The following is a 17587-nucleotide window of genomic DNA, read 5'->3' on the forward strand; positions in this document are numbered from 1 at the left end:
GAATGGTGCTGGCTTGCGAGTCGGGATGATTCTTTGACCGTCGAAGAACCAGGCGAGGAGGATTCAGACTGCTTTTGCGTGGCTTTCTGAATCACCTGATAACGGCGAGGGGTGACGACCGTCAAACGCAAAGGCCCCCTTCGGCGTGCAGATGGGTCCTTGCTGCGTGGGTGGTCACATTGCGCCCACAGTTGCCAAGACAAAGATTGTGGTTGGTTGGCGGCACGCTAGTCGTGGGAAATGCACCCAGGCGGTACCTTGCGAACTAGCCAGCAGAAGGCCACTTCGAGGCGGTTTTTCTTCGCCAGACCAAGATGGAAATTCGACGAGCACGGAGAGCCCGGAACATTGGTTGAATCTGAGGCGACCATAGTTCATCACAAATCCCAACTGCCATGTTTTGCGGAATGCATTTCGAGGCATGAGGGAGGGGTGTGGCAAGTGACGCAGCAAGCGGCTTACAGTGTGGGGCTTGAGGTTCGGCGACCTTCTGGCGGCCCAGTCCCGACGTTTTTGAAGGAAGTCGGTTGCAATCCGACACTCAAGACTGGCCGCGAGCAAATTTGAGCAAGCTGGCTCTGTTTGTATCACGTCTAAATGAGGAATCCAACGAATGGAAGTTGAGGCGAGCTGCGGTTTGACCACCCGGAATGCTTCACTTGCGGGTCTTGGGAAATGGACGCGGACTTGTGCAAACCCACGGAGACCGGCACCGATGCCGGTGAGGCCTTGCCCACGCACCTTGAGAAATTAATCTAGTTGGTGCACATAGGTAGAGCGACCTGCAGATGATCGAGAATGACGTTATAAATCTCCATCAGATGCAGATGATATGTACATACTGCACTAAGTGTTTTACATACAGCAACAGTGGCCTTGGCCTGTCCAGTGCCTTAGCTAGGAGGGACGAAAGGACAGATCGCTGCAACCAACATAGGCCATAGATCGACGATGTCGATGGGCCAGCCGCGCAACTATATTCAATAGCCTCAATTTGAAGCCACGTGACACTGCCATTTTATTAGCTGGCTCTGGTGCTGTCGTGGTAGCAATTTACAAGACACGTAATTGTCTGTCCCGACACAATATACTCCTGCGGCGAACCCAAGAAATCAACTATCTCAACGGCTCGTAAAACACTCGAATACGGCCTCGCTTCAATGACTGAATTGGTACCTCCTTATCCGTGTCTTCCGAATCCAGGTGTCTTCGCGTTCCAAGGCCTCAAATTATGTATCGTGGATTTGCCCGAGATCTTGAGCCGTATAGATGCTTGACCGAGTGGGAATATCTCCTCACTCGCATTCAGCGACTGGCTTGCGGGTTGTTAACAAGTGTTCTTAAATCGAGCACATGAAGCTACGTGGGACGGTATGGCGTTGTAGGGGTTGCTGTCCGATGGCTTTCCAAGTACGTATGTGCATCCATGTTCAGTATTAGTAGCCAGCGCAGAGCCGCAGACACCCGTCATATATATATATTCGTAGAGACATGTAGTCGCACATAAAATTTCCAATCCTTTGCCGTGCCCCATCAATCTTGTCCTTGAGACCATCGTCATGTCCTACCCGCTACCAAGGACTGCTGCACCAACCGCTGGCGTGGTCATAGTGTGCACGTTCGATGCGAGCAATGCCCAGGATATGATCTTGTCCGCTCCTGGCCTCTGATCGCGAGATTCTCGGGGGTGGATTTGCTCTCCCCATAGCACAGAATCTAGGACGTAGGCTTCCTCTGGATTTGTCCAGCTAAGTCAGAGCTCGATCTAGGCTAGTCCATTGGTATAGTCCAATAGGGTCCTACTACTGTCTTTGGAATCGACAACGAGCATTTGCACTTGGACAGAGAGTGATCGGGGTGCAATGGACGCAAAGCTGCGAATCATGGTGTTGAATGTAGTTGACGAGTACTATGCCTCATCGTTCGTGCAAAATTGTGTACTTTATCAAAAAAATAACATCTCCTATGCATAGTAGCCAGGCTTGAGCTGCCATGGAAATGCGAAGAGCCGATTATCTGGGTTGTCGAAAAGCGACGGACCCTGGGTGATGACATTCGTCAAGGAATTTATTTAGCCGCTCTAATAACGCGTCTGTCTTATTGGGTACCCCGAATTTGGAGGCAGCTGCACCCAACCACCAAGTACCCCGCAGGCTGTCATCGCCAGCCAACCACCAGCTCGCCCAGCCTCCCAACCTGATGCGTGATCCTGAGCCGCCTCATCCACCTCCAACAACCCGACTTGCCGCCCGACAGGAGCTGACAACTGATCGACCACGAGCTGGCAACCTGCGTCACCTCTATCCGGACTGTTGCGCCACGCCACAGCTTTAGCGTGCGGACGTATCGTCTGATAAACTGCCTACACAGGCTCCGAGCATCCGATACCACCTGGCACGAATATCCAACCTGCCTGAGCTGTCCAAGGTCTCTTAGCCACCATGGCGACAGAGCAGGGTGTCGAGTCGCGTGAGTATAAGACAAGGCATCGTAAAGGGGCGGCATCTGACAGACGGTAGTTGCGGCACACCTTAACCTCACGCCCGACGAGAAACGGCTCTATGGGCAGCTGTTCCGACAAGCAGACACTGGCAATGCAGGCGTCGTCACGGGAGAGGTTGCCGTCAAATTCTTCGAGAAGACTAGGCTTGACTCTCGCATCCTTGGCGAGGTGGGTAGCGCGATTTGGTTACGCCGGCGCAAGCTAACAGTGTTGTAGATCTGGCAGATTGCCGACAAAGAGAACCGCGGATTCTTGACGCCAGCGGGCTTCGGCATCGTGCTACGATTAATCGGCCACGCCCAGGCTGGTCGCGAGCCGACCACAGAAGGTGCATTTCAACAAGGCCCTCTGCCGCGCTTCGATGGCATCGATACAAACCCCCCCATGGGCTCGCCCACCGCGCCCGCTGCTCCCATCCAGGCACAGACAAGCGGTGGCGCCATCCGCATTCCGCCGTTGACCCCCGAGAAGGTCTTTCAATATGGAAGCGTCTTTGAGCGCCAGCCGCTGGTGAACGGTACACTTGCGGGGGATCAAGCCAAGCAGATCTTCGAGAAGAGCGGTCTGCCTAACGAGGTCCTGGGCAGGATCTGGATGCTGGCGGACACGGAGCAACGCGGCGCCCTGGTGCAGACCGAATTTGTCATTGCCATGCATCTCCTGACCTCGATGAAGACGGGCGCGCTCCGTGCTCTGCCCAACGTCCTTCCAGCGGCACTGTACGAAGCTGCTACGCGCCGCGGCCCCGCTACCGCAGCGCCCAGACAGTCACCGACAAGCACCGGAATCTCTGCTATTCCACGCCAGATGAGCGGCCATGCCCAGCCCAGGGCTAGCAGCCCGCTCGGCCGACCGCCCATCACCGCGCAAACAACAGGAGGAGATTGGTTGGTGACCCAAGGAGATAAGGTCAAGTTTGACCAAATCTTTGCGGATCTGGACAAGGGAAACAAGGGGTACATCACTGGAGAGGAGGCAGTGCCTTTCTTCAGTCAGTCCAACCTTGGGGAGGAAGCATTAGCCCAGATTTGGGATCTTTCGGATATCAGGTCTTCCGGGCACCTGAATCGTGACGAGTTTGCCGTGGCCATGTTTCTGATCAGACAACAACGTGGTAACCGTACCAACCAGCTACCTACGACCCTTCCTGCGAGCTTGGTACCTCCGAGCTTGCGCCAACAGCGTCCTCAAACCGCGCCCTCGTCCGCTTTTAGCCCTCCGCCGGTGCCGCCGATGCCGCAGCCGCCAAAGTCAGCTCTCGATGACCTCTTCGGCCTCCAGTCGAGTCCCTCGAGTCCTGCCCCTCCGGCAGTCCCCCAGACCACTGGCGGATCCAACGCCGATCCTTTTGCTGGCGGTGCGAGCTCCGCTGGGCCTTCGTCGCCCATCCGAGCTACTGCTACCGGCGCCAACCACAGCACTTTCCCGCCTGCGTTTGTCCCAAGCTCCTCCTTTGGCCGAGGTCTCACACATCAGCCTTCTGGTACTTCCGCGACTTCGCAACCGGTCGGCAGCGATGACCTGCTGGGAGGCGACGATGACGACGAGAGCAAGAAGATCACAGGGGATAGCACTGAGCTGGCGAACCTGTCGAACCAGATCAGCTCACTTGCAAAGCAAACCCAGGACACGCAGGCCAAGAGAACCACGACTCAGACCGAGCTGAACCAGACCAACTCCCAGAAGCAGAACTTCGAGCAGCGACTGAGCCAGTTGAGGACGCTCTACGAGAAGGAAGCCGAGCAGACACGCCTTTTGGAAGAGCAGCTCAAGAAGTCACGGGAAGACACCCAAAAGCTGCAGTCCGAGTGCATGCGACTTGATGGATCTTATCGGGATGCGCAAGCACAGCACCAGGAAGTGTCTGCCGCTCTGCAGGCTGATCAGCAGGAGAACGCGAGGCTGAGGGAGCGCATCCGCGTGGTCAATGCTGAGATCGCCCAACTCAAGCCTCAGATCGACAAGTTGAAGTCGGACGCCCGCCAGCAGAAGGGCCTTGCCGCCATCAACAAGAAGCAACTGTCGACTACCGAGGGCGAACGTGACAAGCTCAAGGCTGAGGCTGATGACTTGTCCAGAGGCGTGGAAGAAACTCCACGTCAAGCTCCAGGAAGCTCCGCTGCTTCGCCCAAGGCCAGCGTTGCCAGCCCTGCACTGTCGACCGCGAGTGGCAACAACCCGTTCTTCAAGCGCACGGCAAGCACCGACATCATGGGTGCCTTTGCCTCGCCTCCTGCCAGAGCGTACACCGACACTAGCTTTGACGATGTGTTTGGCCCTTCGCAGCCCCCTGCATCCAGCGCCACCCCGCCGCCTGCCACGACGTTCAAGCAGCAGCACACTGGGAACTCGACTACTAGTGCTAGCTCGGCTCCTGCGCCTGCTGCTTCTTCGCCCGTCCTGAGTCGCCAGACAACTTCGGCCTTTGAGCCTCCTGCGCCTCCCGAGTCTCACCAGATGAACTCCAGCTTTCTGCCCTTGCCTGATCATTCTGAGTCACTCACCTCCTCACGCCAAGTGTCTCCTCCCGCATCTCGAGGCGAAGGATCGGTTGCTGGGAGCCTGACCCCTTTCCCGGAAGCTTCCAGTAACACACCCAGCGCAGTCGACGTCCCCGGCGCATTCCCAGGCGACGAAGGCGACAAAGACACGCCCAGTGCGACCCCGATCCCCACAGAGCACACTCCGGCGTCTCCGACCGAGGAGAGCAAGGCATCTGACAACCCAGTGCGCGTGTCGGATCCTTTCGGCAGTGCGGACCAGGACCAGGCCAAGGCTAAGGAAGAGTTTGACAGCGCTTTTGCTGCGTTCTCCTCCAACAAGCCGCAGGACAAGGCCAGCCCTGACGCCAGCAAGAACAAGCTGGCCGGCTTTGGCTCAGAGTTCCCTCCCATCTCAGAGCTTGAGCAAGACGACGAGTCTGACTCTGAGAGTGAGAAGGGCGGGTTCGATGACAACTTTGCGCCTCCACAAAAATTCGGCGAACAGACGTTGCCAGAGACGAAGCAGGAGGAGCCAAACGCGGAGCGCAAGAGGTAAGCATCTAACAGCAAGACACGCCAACAGTGCTAATCAGTCTAGCCCCGAGCAAGCATCCTCACCAGCGACAATTACTGGCGGCAACTTTCCAGCTAGCGGACCCAGCCAACCTGATGCCAACCACATGTTTGGCGCTGCTGGCCCTGCGGCATCCCAGACCACGACCCAGCTGCAGCCATCTGTGCCCGCTGCCAAGGGTGCCTTCGATGACGATGATGAGTTTGAGGGTTTGGAGGATGCCAAGGAAGGCTCTGCAGATGACGACTTTGCCAACGTCTCTCGCTCGGGTCTCGACGACTTCAACCCCATGTTCGACAGCAGCCCGCCTCAAAGCCAGGCGAAGAGCGACTCGACTGCCTTTGGAAATGAGAGCAGCTTCGACTTTATCCCCTCCAACACGACGTCGGGAGGGCCTGCGCCGACGAGCGGGAACATGCAAAAGGGTGCCGAGACACACGACTGGGACGCCATCTTTGCCGGGCTCGACTCGCCGACAGCGGCAGCGTCCACGCCTGCCCAGCCCGCGCAAACCGCCAATAACACAAACAGCAGCACGAACGAACTGGCACCACCCGAGAGGCCCGCTGGCCCTGGTCGCGCATTGACTGAGGCCGGTGAGCATGATGACCCCATCCTGAAGGATCTCATGGGACTCGGCTATCCCAGAGGGGATGCTGTAGCTGCATTGGAGAAGTTCGACTACAACCTGGAGAAGGTATGACCTATCGTGTCCTGTATGCTACATCACGAATCCGTGCTAACACTGTCTCAGGCGGCAAACCACCTAGCTTCTCAAGCATAAGCACCCCAGCACGATGACGATCCTTTGCTTTCTTTTTCTTACCGCGGACGCGAGAGACTAGGGCCACTTTGTTCGATAGCTTCAGAGGGAGATGGCATTGCGCAGCGTTCACTTATTCATTGCCCTCTTTTCTTTATTTTCTTGACAGTGTATGGTATGACAGGCGACCTGCAGGCCACGAGGCAAGTAGTATATAATTTCATGCTGTACCTAGAACGCCTGAAATTGGGACGATATGATTCACTACTACTACACTTCGAGCCAATGTTTGCGAGGTCTCCATTTCGCTATGTAAACAAAAATCTGGGGCTGTTGCCCCTGGGCCCGCATCATTTGACCCTGCTCATAATGGTTTCCTGCCCGCCTCTTTGCACGTCAATCTGCGCCGCGCGGGCCTTGACGCTGTTGAGCATGCTTCGCTCGAAATCATCCCTGCTCCGCAGCACGGCTTCCACCCAGCTCAGTTGCAGATCCCAATGTTTCGTCTTGAAATCTTGAAAGGCGTCTGCCACGCCATCCTTGTCGGCGGTCAGCAACTGGAGAAAGGACTCTGTGACGCGCCACGTCTGCTTGATGTTGGATCCGACGTCCGGGCTGGGCAGGTTGCTGAAGAAGTCAAAGGCGACCGAGATGTCGTTGAAGAGCTTGTCCTGGAAGGGGTCCACGCGCCGGAACTTGGCGCCCTTGTTGCGCACCGCGCCCAGGTACCGGAGCAGCAGCTCGTCGGCGAGGGCCTCAATGAAGATGTCGACGAGCGAGTGGTGCAGCACGGCGCGGTAGTCGTTGACGTACTCCTCAAACGTCACGACCATCTGCTTCATGGCGGTCGAGGTGTACCACTTGGGCGTGAAGAAGTCGGGCATGCCGGTGCGGAAGTCCACGTCGAAGATGAGCACGGCGAAGCGCGTCATGCACCAGGTGCTCAGGTCGACGTAGCCGCCCTGCAGGTTGGCCACTTCGGTGGCCGCGCGCTCGGCATAGGCGGGCGTGACGTGCGGCTCGAACGATTGCCGGAAGCTGGTGAGGTAGGCAGGGCGGTTCTCCTCCTCGTTGTCGTCGATGCAGGCGATCTGATCGTTGGCCGTGGCCACGAGCCAGTCCTGCAGTGCCTGGAAGCCCTCGAGCTCGGTCTCGTTGGCGTCTTGGAAGCACGCGGCTTCCGTCTCGAGCATCTGCTGCCACGACCGCTGCCTGTCGTGGAGGCGGAGGAGCATGGCGTCAATGACACCTTCGACAACGTCGGCGCGCTGCGAATTGACGGCCGTGTCGACCTGCTCACGCAGCATTCGCCATAATGGGGCGAGGTTTTTTGTGCGAAAGTACCCGTATTCGTCCTGGTCCAGGTTGGAGCCGCCCTCTGGTCCGTTGAGACTGCGATCGGCAAAGTCGCGTCGCTCCTGGTCAAAGATACGGTCGATCCACTCGTCGAGGAACTTGATGATGAGCTGCCTAAAGTCGCGGACCAGCTCTGCCTCGCGGTTGTCAATGACGTGTGGTTTCAGGTCCTCGGCGCGGAACCCTAGCTTCCCCATCTTCTTGTAGTATTTCTCCGGGAAGCCGATGACCTCCAGCGTGTGCGCCGAGCTGGTGTCTGGATCATCCACGATGCCGACGAGGAAGTCGTGCATGAGTTTGTGATAGATGTCGGCATACATCTTGCTGACCCGCCATTTCTTGGGCGTCAGTGGCGTCATGCCGATCTTGACGGCATTTAGGTCGTTAAAGTACCATTTCATGGACTTCTCCAGCTGCGAGGGGTCCTCGAGGAAATCCTCGCGCGCCTGGTCGAACTGGGACTCGGCGCTGATCCGGATGGCCTCGAGAAACTTTTCCTTGTACCCTCGCACCTTTTTGGCGCCATCGGTGATGCTCTGGAACCGGACGGCCATCTCCTTGTGATCCTTGAGAGCCTCCTGCAGGGCCAGGACGCGCTGGTCACTCTTCTCCTCGGCTTCCATGACGACGGCGAAGCGTACCACGAGGCCGTTGTTGTCGTTGACGACAAAGTTGATGAGGTTCAGCGCCAGCATGCCGACGTGTTCGTCGAACCAGTCGATCGTGTCGTCCAGCCGCTTGAAGTAGTCCTCCAGCGTAGCCTCCAGGCTCGAATCGTCCGCTCTCTTGATCTGCTCCATCGCATCGTCTCTGACGTTGCGCAGCTGCGTGAGCTCGTAGTGGCAGGGCAACAGGTTCGGCATATTCTCCTTGTCCTCGTCGTCCTCGCTCAGCATGGCCTCAACGACGTTGAGCCGCTCGTTGAATGTCTCTAGGTTCTTCCGCATGGCCTCGACGGCGCCAAAATTCCGGTGCGCCTGCGAGACGAGGTTGATGCTCGCAAAGTCCTTGATCATGTTCTGGCTCTCGGAGCAGAGGAGATCAATCTTCATCATCTCTTCCTTGATGGCCTGCACCGTCTTCTGCCCGTCGCCGAGCCCGTTCATGCCCGATTGTGTGAGTTCGAGCTGCTCGCGCAGGCCGTTGCGAAGCTGGCCATCGACAGCGCCCTTTTTTCGGGCAAAGTCCATCTTGAGCGCCGGGATCTTGTCGAGGTCGTCCGGGTGCCGGAGGAGCTCGGCGAGCTTGGGGGCGGGCGAGTCGTCCATTGTGGGCAGAAGGTCAGGTCATTGTACGGGGGAGTGGTCGCTGATCCGGCGCTCTGATGCGCGGCGAGCAGGGGAGAGCAGTCGTATCGTTGTGGGTGTCGTGGGCGTCGTCAGTCGTGAGATCGTGAGGTTGGTGGGTAGGTGGAACATGTACAAGTAATTAGCTGGGGCCCACGGACAGCTAACGTTACGCGCCCGGAGGTGGCTGTGCCATCATGGCGCGTGGAATGCTTACCCTAAACCATGACACCACGTAGACCTACTAGATAGTATGTACCTTCCGTGAGGTAATCGTCGCTTGCCCCTGTCTTCCAGTTGTACTCTGAATTGTTATGAGATATTTCCCAGCAAGTTATTTAATAATTTTAAGGAGATTTGTTAAAGTCTTCGCAAATCTGGTAATACTGCATTTTGATAATTCATCCCACCACGGCCGAAATCAAGACACATCGAAATAAAATCATTTTCTCTTTGTATTATAGTGCTTGACCACCAAAAAAGAAGAATACATCATCATCAAGTCTTTAAGATGCGGCAGTTTGGTATCTTGAAATCCTCACAACCGTGTTGGATGCGCACACCATTGTTTACATTGGACCCCTATTTATTTGCCAACTCCAGCAACGTGGGCTACGCAATGCGCTGCTTTCATACTAGGTAGTACTCATACTAATTATGGTGGTCAAAAGCCTGAGGAAATAAAGTTGAATCGCGTCCTTTACCTCCAGTCCCAGCCTACTGCACGCGCAACTCAAACCCAAAGTCAAAAGCCCTCGTCTTGCACCGATACTTCTCAAACGGCCTTGGCCCCACACTCGCCGACCCAAGTCCGTTATTGTCATAATCAAGATGGAGCACCGTAAAGTCCAGTTCCTCCAGCTCATACGGATGCCTCGCGTCGTTCAAGTCATGCGGCATGAACCGCCTCGCGGTGAAGCTGAACGCCTCTGACTCTGTCCGCTGGATGTGCATGGTATGCTCGCCGTCCGTGAGGGACAGCCAGCGCAGGTCCTCGCGGTTCCCATTCTCCTGGGGAAAGTCGTAGTACTGCCAGAGATCAGACACGGAGGCCGAGTATGTCCCCATGCGGGCGGCTTGCTTGGAGTCCTTGTAGTTCTCGCCGGGCCCGCGCCCAAAGTACGCGACTTGGTCAAACGACTCGGGCAGGATGGCCATGAGACCGATGCGGGGGATGGTTTCTGGTGTATTTTCGCCCTGAAAGTCGCCGCTGGCGCGGATGTGGAGGATGGGAGAACCCGCGGTGAGGGTGTAAATGATGTCGGCATCGACACCCCACTCGAGAACCAGCGGCGCGACACGAACATGGTAGTGTACTATGAGCTGATCGCCAGACGTCTGCCACGTCACATCGCGGACGTGCGTCGCCATGGTTCCAACCCACGCCTCCTCCCACTGGACGGAATCGCCGCCGCTTCCGAGATCGTTCTGTGTCACGGCGCGATAAAAGGAGAGCTCGGGTCCGCGTTGCAGGAGATTTGTGCCGTCGAGGTTCCAGGTGACATTGCCCTGTAGGAGGTCAAAGCCAAAGGTGGAATCACCATTGGTGACGTTGAAATTGGGGCCGTTTTGTGTGATGTTCATCAGTGTCGTCTGGCGAGGGACCAGAGACACACCTTTTGGTGCTTTGGGCCCGGGAAGATAGAGTTGATCCCAGGCAACGACATGGCCTGCTGGCGCCCAGGATGTGGCCTCCTTGAGGCTGAACTCAACCACAAGCCACGACTCCTCAGTAGAGTTACTGTTATGCACGGGCAGGTCAACCGTCCGGCTGTCACGAGGAGGCACCCTCGGCAAGTCGAGGTCCTGGGGGTTTGTCGCCTCTCTGCCGCGGACAATGTGCCACCGGGGCTGTAGATGACTCAGGTCCGAAAACTCGTACCAGTTGGTAATGGTCATCTGCCCAGCGTTCTCTGTCAAGTTCACACTGACAGGTTGGATGATCTTGGCATACTCAGCCAGTGCAGGCGTCGGCGTATGGTCTGACAGGACAAGACCATCCATGATAAAGTCCCCGTCGTTGGGCTCGTCGCCAAAGTCACCACCGTAGGCATAGAACTCTGTCCCATTGTGCTCGTGCAAGAGGCCGTGGTTGTTCCACTCCCAGACCAGCCCTCCTTGCAGGAGTTCTTCTGAGCGGTAGAGCTCGACGTACTCCTGAAGACCACCAGGGCCGTTGCCCATTGCGTGTGCATACTCACACATGATCAAGGGCTTATCCGTGTGGTTCTTGATATGCTCTCGAATCGAGTCAGGACTCGAGTACATTTGACTGTACATATCAGCCGATTCAGCCTTGCGGTCCTGCTCGTAGTGCACGATTCTGGTAGGGTCGCTCTCCTTGATCCACTTGTACATGGCAGCCTGATTGCGACCGTAGTAGCACTCATTGCCCAGCGACCAGATGATAACGGATGCATGGTTTCTGTATCTTGCCACAAGCTGCTCTGCGCGGTCAAGGTAGGCGTGCTCCCAGTCTGGGTTGTCAGACAGCCACTGAGCCGCTTCTTCCTCATCCCAGTTTGCCACCGGACCAAAGCCATGACACTCCAGGTCCGCCTCGGCAATGACGTAGAAACCGAGCTCGTCGGCAACATCAAAGAAGTCTGGGTGCGGAGGCTGGTGCGAGGTGCGGATAGCGTTGATGTTCGATTGCTTCATCCTGATGAGATCGGCGCGCATGGCCTCGTATGGAATGGTGCGGCCAGAAAGGTGATGATGCTCATGGCGGTTGACGCCGTATAGAATGATAGGCTGGCCGTTGACGTGAAAGTTGCTGCCGACAATTTCGACCCGTCGGAACCCGATCTTTTGGCTGATGGTTCTGCTGTTGAAGGTGATCAAGATCGTGTACAGGTGCGGTGTCTCAGCCGAGTAAAGGAGGAAATCATCACCAGTCACCTCGTGTGAGTAGTGCTCATCCGACGAGCCGACCCATTCATCCAAGGTATCGCCTTCAGGAGAGAGGAGCTTGACAGTCATTTCCCCAGACTTGCCCTGCACAGTCACGTTGGCGTGAAACGTGCCGCTCTCAAACGAGTCATCGACTTGAGGCTCGACGTGATAATCTGTGACGGCCGATTCAGAAAAGGGGATGAGGTAGACGTCCCTAAAGATACCAGAAAGCCACCACTGGTCCTGATCCTCAAGATACGACCCGTCCGACCACTGATAGACTCGTGTGGCAAGTGTATTGGCTTCGCCCTCGCTGAGATACTCGGTAATGTCAAACTCGCTCGGATTGCGGCTGCCTTGGCTATAGCCGACTTCCTCTCCGTTGACCCAGACGTGGAATGCGCTGTCCACGCCTTCGTAGCGGAGACGAATCTGCTCGCCCGCCCAGTCGTCAGGCACCTCGAACTCACGCCAGTAGGAGCCCGTGGGGTTGACGTATGACACATTGGGTGGGTTCGCGGGAAAGGGGTAGTTGAGGTTGGTGTAGTGAGGCCGACCGTAGCCCTGGCGCTGCCACATGCCGGGGACCTCAATGTCGTCCCAGTCCGTGACATTGGCCGTCTCCCAGATGGGAGCGTCGAGGGGCGATGCGTCATAGTGGAACTTCCATGTCCCATTCAGACTGTGATACAGACTGTTCTCACGGTCAAACGACAAGGCAGCATCTTCACTGCCGTACGTGTAGAAATGCGCACGGGGAGGCAGGGTGTTGCGATGCAGGACGTCAAGGTTCGTCCAGTCCGGTAGAGCAGGCGGCCAAGAGCCAGACATGACGGCCGAATCCATAGTGAAGACGTGCTGGTGTAAAGGAGCCTGGGCCACCAGCTGCGCACCTGTGAGGACGTGCATGGTGACGGTCGTTTATATACCCCGTTCGTAGACCACACCCAGTATGACCATGACCATGAGTAGCTTTCGTGCTTCTCACCCACATCACACGGTCTGTCTGGTGACGTCGCCTCGTGGCCCTCGTCAACCTCGACGCCCTTCCTTGTGTAGCATTCGCCGTGGGGATGTGACGACGACGCAACGTCTGCAACCAACGCTCTCTCGGAGTGATGAAAGCCTTATGCAACCTTGGTGTACTCTCAGCGGCCGGCTGAAAGACTCAACTCAGATCGACATGCGTGTGCTTTGGCGCGCCTATCACCAACACGGGTCGTCGACAATCCTGTGGGGTAGGCAACAGCCGTCGGCTCTCTGGGTAAACAGGAACCTCCTCGTCGGTCGTCCTATGGGATATAGCCGTGCATGAGCATGCAGACGTTAATTTAAGCTTGGCGATGGGAGGTGCCGGTCCTTGTGGGGCAGAGATGTGCCGGTGTGTGGAATGAGTGAGAAGCTGGCGTGACTTCCCACCAAGTTGGCAGAGTCGATGTGACTAGATGTTCTCGCGGAGGGAGCACCAAGTAATAGCGCACTGCAACGTCATTGAAGCTGCAGTCTTGTTATGCCGCTCAGTGAAAGCTGTCTGCGAGGTGTTCAGGCGAGGTGTGAGGACCGGGGGCAGTGAGTGTAAGGAGGGCATGTCAGAAGCGAGGAGAGTATCCGTACGTATTGGCTACCCTTGAGCACTGTCTCCACTCAATTCCGACAATATGATAGCGCCCCCCTTATACACCAAAACGGCATCGCGAGATTTCGGCATGAACATCATGGCATTGCAGCAACACAACACTTTGTTCTGCGCCTTGGAACAGTTTGAAATGTGATACCTTTGTGCACATAGACCGGAGAGCTGAGAGAGGACCCTCGCCGCGACAGCAATCTCCGTTGAGCAGGGCAGTTTCTCTTGTTTGGCGGGCCGCGTCAGTTTCTCTGTCCCTTTCAAAAGGAAGAAGAAGAAGAAAACCGCTCTTCCGCCAGGCATTAACAAGAAACAATCATGCCCCGTCTCAAGACTCTTGCCCTCGGCCTCGTGGCTAGGCTTGCCGCCCAGCTCAACCAAGCGCAGACAGCGTCCCCCCGGCCGACACCAACGACGCCGCCAGACTTCTCTGTGCCGCTCCCTACGCACGGGCCCATGGCCGCCAACTGCAAGGTCTACTGGCAGGCCGGCCGCGCCGACACATGCGTAGAGGCCGTCGCAGAATATCCCCTGATCAACCAGGAGCAGTTCCTGTCGTGGAACCCGTCGCTCCAGGGCCACTGCAACGGCCTCTGGGCGGACACTTGGTACTGCGCCGTGGCCTTTGACTACGACGACCTCCCCATGCCGGCGACCGTGGCGGCAAAGCCGACCCCTCTGCCCTCGGGCACCACGAGCCAGTGCCGCTCTTGGTTTCGAACCCGCGGCCCGGACACGTGTGCCCTGATTGTCGCCATGTTCGGCACCTTTTCCGAGGCCGACTTTATCAGTTGGAACCCCTCTGTGCGCAGCGACTGCTCCGGCATCGTGAGCGACGGCATGTACTACTGCGTCGGCGTCCCGGGCACCCCGACGACGCGCAGCAGCGCCTTGTCCGTACCCACGCCCACGCCGCCGCCGACTGGAACCGCGGCGCCGGGGCCGACGCAGAATGGAACGGCAGCGGACTGCTCCCGCTACTGGCTCGTTTCTGCCGCGGACACGTGCGAGTCCATCGCCGAGAGGGCCGGCATCGCCCAGGACAGTCTCAAGTACTCGAACCCAGCCCTAAAGGATGACTGCAGCGGCCTGGAGCTCGACGTGTACGTGTGCGTCGAGCGTCCTGACTCTGCTGGAGGCGGCGACGGCAGTGGCCCATCATCTGTAGCAGTAACCTCAGCAAGCGGCACCACGCTGCCGCCCATGCAGACCGGCATGGTGCAAGGATGCCGCAAGTTCTACTACGTGCAGTCAGGGGACGGGTGCTGGGCCAATGCCAACGCCAACGGCATTGAGCTGAGGTGAGTTTTGACCACCTTACCTAGAACCACTTGCAAAGATGCAATGGCTTTTTCGGATGGACTTGCTGACCAGACATCTTTCAACTCTCAGCAGCTTTTACACGTGGAACCCAGCTGTTCACAGTGGAGGCAAATGTGCAGGCCTCTTGCCAGATGTGTTTGTGTGTGTTGGAGTATGAGCTTCATGTGTCGCCTTGCCGGTTCGTGTGTACAAGAGTAGAGAGTGCGATCTATTGTCCGTCTGCGCTCAAGTTAGCCGCGGCCCCTCCCGTCCACTTGGCTAAGAACTAAATGTCCCGAATGGTGCCCATAGTTCCCAGGTCTGCCCTGATAATCCCAGAACAGACCAGACTCCGTGCCCTGCTTGATGTAATAGAACAGCTCCTTGTCGCTGCCTGCTATCGGGTACCGCAGCCATCTCCACCCCTCGACAAGGTGGTGTTCCCGCGCCTCCCTGGCAAAGACCTTGAGGTCGACCAGGTCGTCGAAGACGGCGATGGGCAGCTCCACCACAAAAGGCTGTTCCTGGGTCGACGCAAACGGGGCGAACCCTTCGGCCAAGGGTTCGAGTAGCATGGCCTTGAGCTCGGGCAGTCGAGCTGCCGGGCGCGTTATGTGGTCCTCGTACAAGTAGTCGGTAAAAGAGACGACTAGTGTCTGCAAACCGGGGAACGTGGCCTTCAACCCACCCACGTGTGGCATAGACCGCCGCCCGTTCCAATTCGGATGGCTCTCCCGGTATGCGCCACCGTAGTCCTGGCCCGGCGTCGGGAAGAGCATGGTGTCTATGCGCACTTCCAGCGACTTGATCAGGGCCAGGTGCTGGGGCCGAACCACATAGCCTTGACTCCTCTCGGCTGGGTCGAGCAAGAGGTCGAGCAGTTCCTGACTTTCCAGGATGAACACGTTGGAGCCGTAGAGCACCGAGATACCCTGCAGCCAGCACATACAATTCCCGTCGACTCCAAGCGGAGGAAAGCTTTGATAGCACACACTACAGTGTTTTGCTGTGAATATACATTCCTAGTCGATCAAGAATGCTATGCTTGGGTATCATGCGTCTCGTCTCCCCACTCCTCCTCGCTGCTCGTGCCTTCGCTGCTGGTATCCGATGTGTCATCGCCATCCTCACTTTCGTCCTCGTCAAAGCTCTCCTCACCAACGACTTCACCAGCCTCGAGTCCGCCGGCCATGAGCTCGTCCTTATCGCTGCCCACTTCCCCTTCCTCGCGATCTCTCCTTTGCCGCTTGCCGCCCTTGGCATGGCTCATTTCCGTGGCTGCCTTGCGCTTCGGTCCCTTAGTCAACTTTTTTGGCCCAAGCACGTAGCCCTCAGGCAGGGCCATGCCCTGATGTAGCACGAATATGGTCGGGAACTCGAGCACATTTGTATCCTTGAGCACGTCTCGGAGACACTCGTCGACACCCAGCTTCGTAACCACCCGCGCCTTACCAGCTTGTCGCACGGGGTTGGCGAGATAATAGTCGTACGCTGCCCGTTGACGCCGATCCAGCTCAGTGGGCCAGACACCCGTGGTTTCAATCGGCGCTGCGGGCGACCACTTTCCCGTCTCGGGGTCTTGGAACATATCCGCGACCGTGTTCCACGACTTGTCAGCCGGGAGTTGGGAGAAGAATCGGTTCGCCCGCCCAGGCCCCTTGACTTGGTTCTTCTTCGTCGTCGTCGTCGTCGTTTCCCCCGGTATGGCATGGTACCCAGCATACAGCGGCGTGTCCTCGTAGCACTTCCAAAGCTTCCTCTCGCCAAGCTCCCCATTGTCCCGTACGTGTTGCCATTCCACCTGCCAGTAGATCAACCCGCTCTTCCTATTAAAAGTGGTCGTGTTCTCCGTCATCCTCTGCATCCCCATCGGCGCGTACTGCACATTCACCCCCTGCGCTTGGAGCCGCCTCGTCAACGCCGCATCCGTCTTCCTCCCCTTGGCCTCGCGCAGCACTCGTGTGACGACGACCCGCCTCTTGCGGCCGTCTTTCCCAACCTTGAATTTGGTCTCTCGGATCGTGAGCGGTCGGAGCTCCTCTTTCTGGACCAGAGCGCGCTCTTCGACGAGCTCCTTCTCTGTCCGCTCCACCGTTCGCTCCAACTTTTTGAGAAAATTGTAGTCATGATCGATGCCGGCGGCAGTTTTGAGGTTCTTGGGCGGTATGTAGACGGTTGGGTCGCGTTCGCCGGAGCACGAAGCCCATGATTTGTGCTTGCGGATGCAGGGCAGAGAGCAGGTTCGGACAGCGCATCGGGGACAGCGGTATTGAGGCGGCGCAATGTGACAGATTGCACATAGCGAGGTGAGGAGAGGATCGGCCATGGCTTTCTGCCAATAATTATGTTACATAGACGGTGTTTGCAAAGATATGGAGTCTACAAATTTCAGTCGAGATGCGCAGCTGAGAGTCAACAATCTGTCGAAACTTTATTTGCGAGGTCTTATCTAATCGCTTATCTTATCAGTGACGTTGGCCAGAGCTTGACGCGGTAAAGCCAATTCTCACTGCCGCCCAAGGTCAAAATACACTTGCAAGCTTGTCAGTTGAATTAGGTGCTGAAAATGTGACAAAGAGTGGTTACTGGATACTTAGATGTGTGCTACATGGTCGTAAGTGATCAATACTCAACTGCACCTTGGTATAAGTCGCAACATCCCGCGCGTGGTCACTTGTAGAGTCAAGAATCAAGACATTAATGGAATGTTCATTCAATGGCGCCGTCGCCAGGCTAAGGAATGTCGCGAATGGAATGTAGACTCGCTGCCGTCCCCTCCTACAACAACAGATACTAAG

At 56.9% G+C, this 17587-nt stretch overlaps 6 protein-coding genes across 6 annotated transcripts; 2 read left to right on the forward strand and 4 right to left on the reverse strand.

The window, feature by feature from the left end:
- Nucleotides 1-2130: 2130 nt before the first annotated feature.
- Nucleotides 2131-6263, forward strand: F5Z01DRAFT_720817 (uncharacterized protein; the record flags this gene model as incomplete). The annotated part of the gene is given in 4 exon segments (XM_046266585.1): nt 2131-2469; nt 2520-2671; nt 2720-5538; nt 5558-6263. The coding sequence occupies 4 exon segments, from the start codon at nt 2442-2444 to the stop codon at nt 6261-6263; spliced, it is 3705 nt and encodes a 1234-aa protein (XP_046119795.1). The 5' UTR covers nt 2131-2441.
- Nucleotides 6264-6266: 3 nt separating this feature from the next.
- On the reverse strand, nt 6267-9065 carry F5Z01DRAFT_521095 (exocyst complex component Sec6-domain-containing protein). The gene has a single exon (XM_046260408.1). The coding sequence runs from the start codon at nt 8945-8947 to the stop codon at nt 6674-6676; it is 2274 nt and encodes a 757-aa protein (XP_046119796.1). The 5' UTR covers nt 8948-9065; the 3' UTR covers nt 6267-6673.
- Nucleotides 9066-9682: 617 nt separating this feature from the next.
- Nucleotides 9683-12706, reverse strand: F5Z01DRAFT_634849 (intracellular beta-galactosidase BgaD; the record flags this gene model as incomplete). Its single annotated transcript, XM_046262095.1, has 1 exon — nt 9683-12706. One exon carries the CDS (start codon nt 12704-12706, stop codon nt 9683-9685), a length of 3024 nt encoding a protein of 1007 aa, XP_046119797.1.
- Nucleotides 12707-13648: 942 nt separating this feature from the next.
- Nucleotides 13649-15398, forward strand: F5Z01DRAFT_521244 (uncharacterized protein). Its single transcript, XM_046260410.1, has 2 exons — nt 13649-14788; nt 14880-15398. The coding sequence occupies exons 1-2, from the start codon at nt 13806-13808 to the stop codon at nt 14965-14967; spliced, it is 1071 nt and encodes a 356-aa protein (XP_046119798.1). The 5' UTR covers nt 13649-13805; the 3' UTR covers nt 14968-15398.
- On the reverse strand, nt 14936-15736 carry F5Z01DRAFT_698561 (uncharacterized protein; the record flags this gene model as incomplete). The annotated part of the gene is made up of 1 exon (XM_046266359.1): nt 14936-15736. The coding sequence occupies one exon, from the start codon at nt 15734-15736 to the stop codon at nt 15041-15043; it is 696 nt and encodes a 231-aa protein (XP_046119799.1). The 3' UTR covers nt 14936-15040.
- On the reverse strand, nt 15399-17187 carry F5Z01DRAFT_521235 (uncharacterized protein). The gene has a single exon (XM_046260409.1). The coding sequence runs from the start codon at nt 17113-17115 to the stop codon at nt 15829-15831; it is 1287 nt and encodes a 428-aa protein (XP_046119800.1). The 5' UTR covers nt 17116-17187; the 3' UTR covers nt 15399-15828.
- Between the last annotated feature and the right edge of the window lie 400 nt (nt 17188-17587).

This window comes from Emericellopsis atlantica, assembly GCF_019669845.1.
Source record: "Emericellopsis atlantica unplaced genomic scaffold F5Z01scaffold_8, whole genome shotgun sequence".
NCBI lineage: Eukaryota > Fungi > Ascomycota > Sordariomycetes > Hypocreales > Bionectriaceae > Emericellopsis > Emericellopsis atlantica.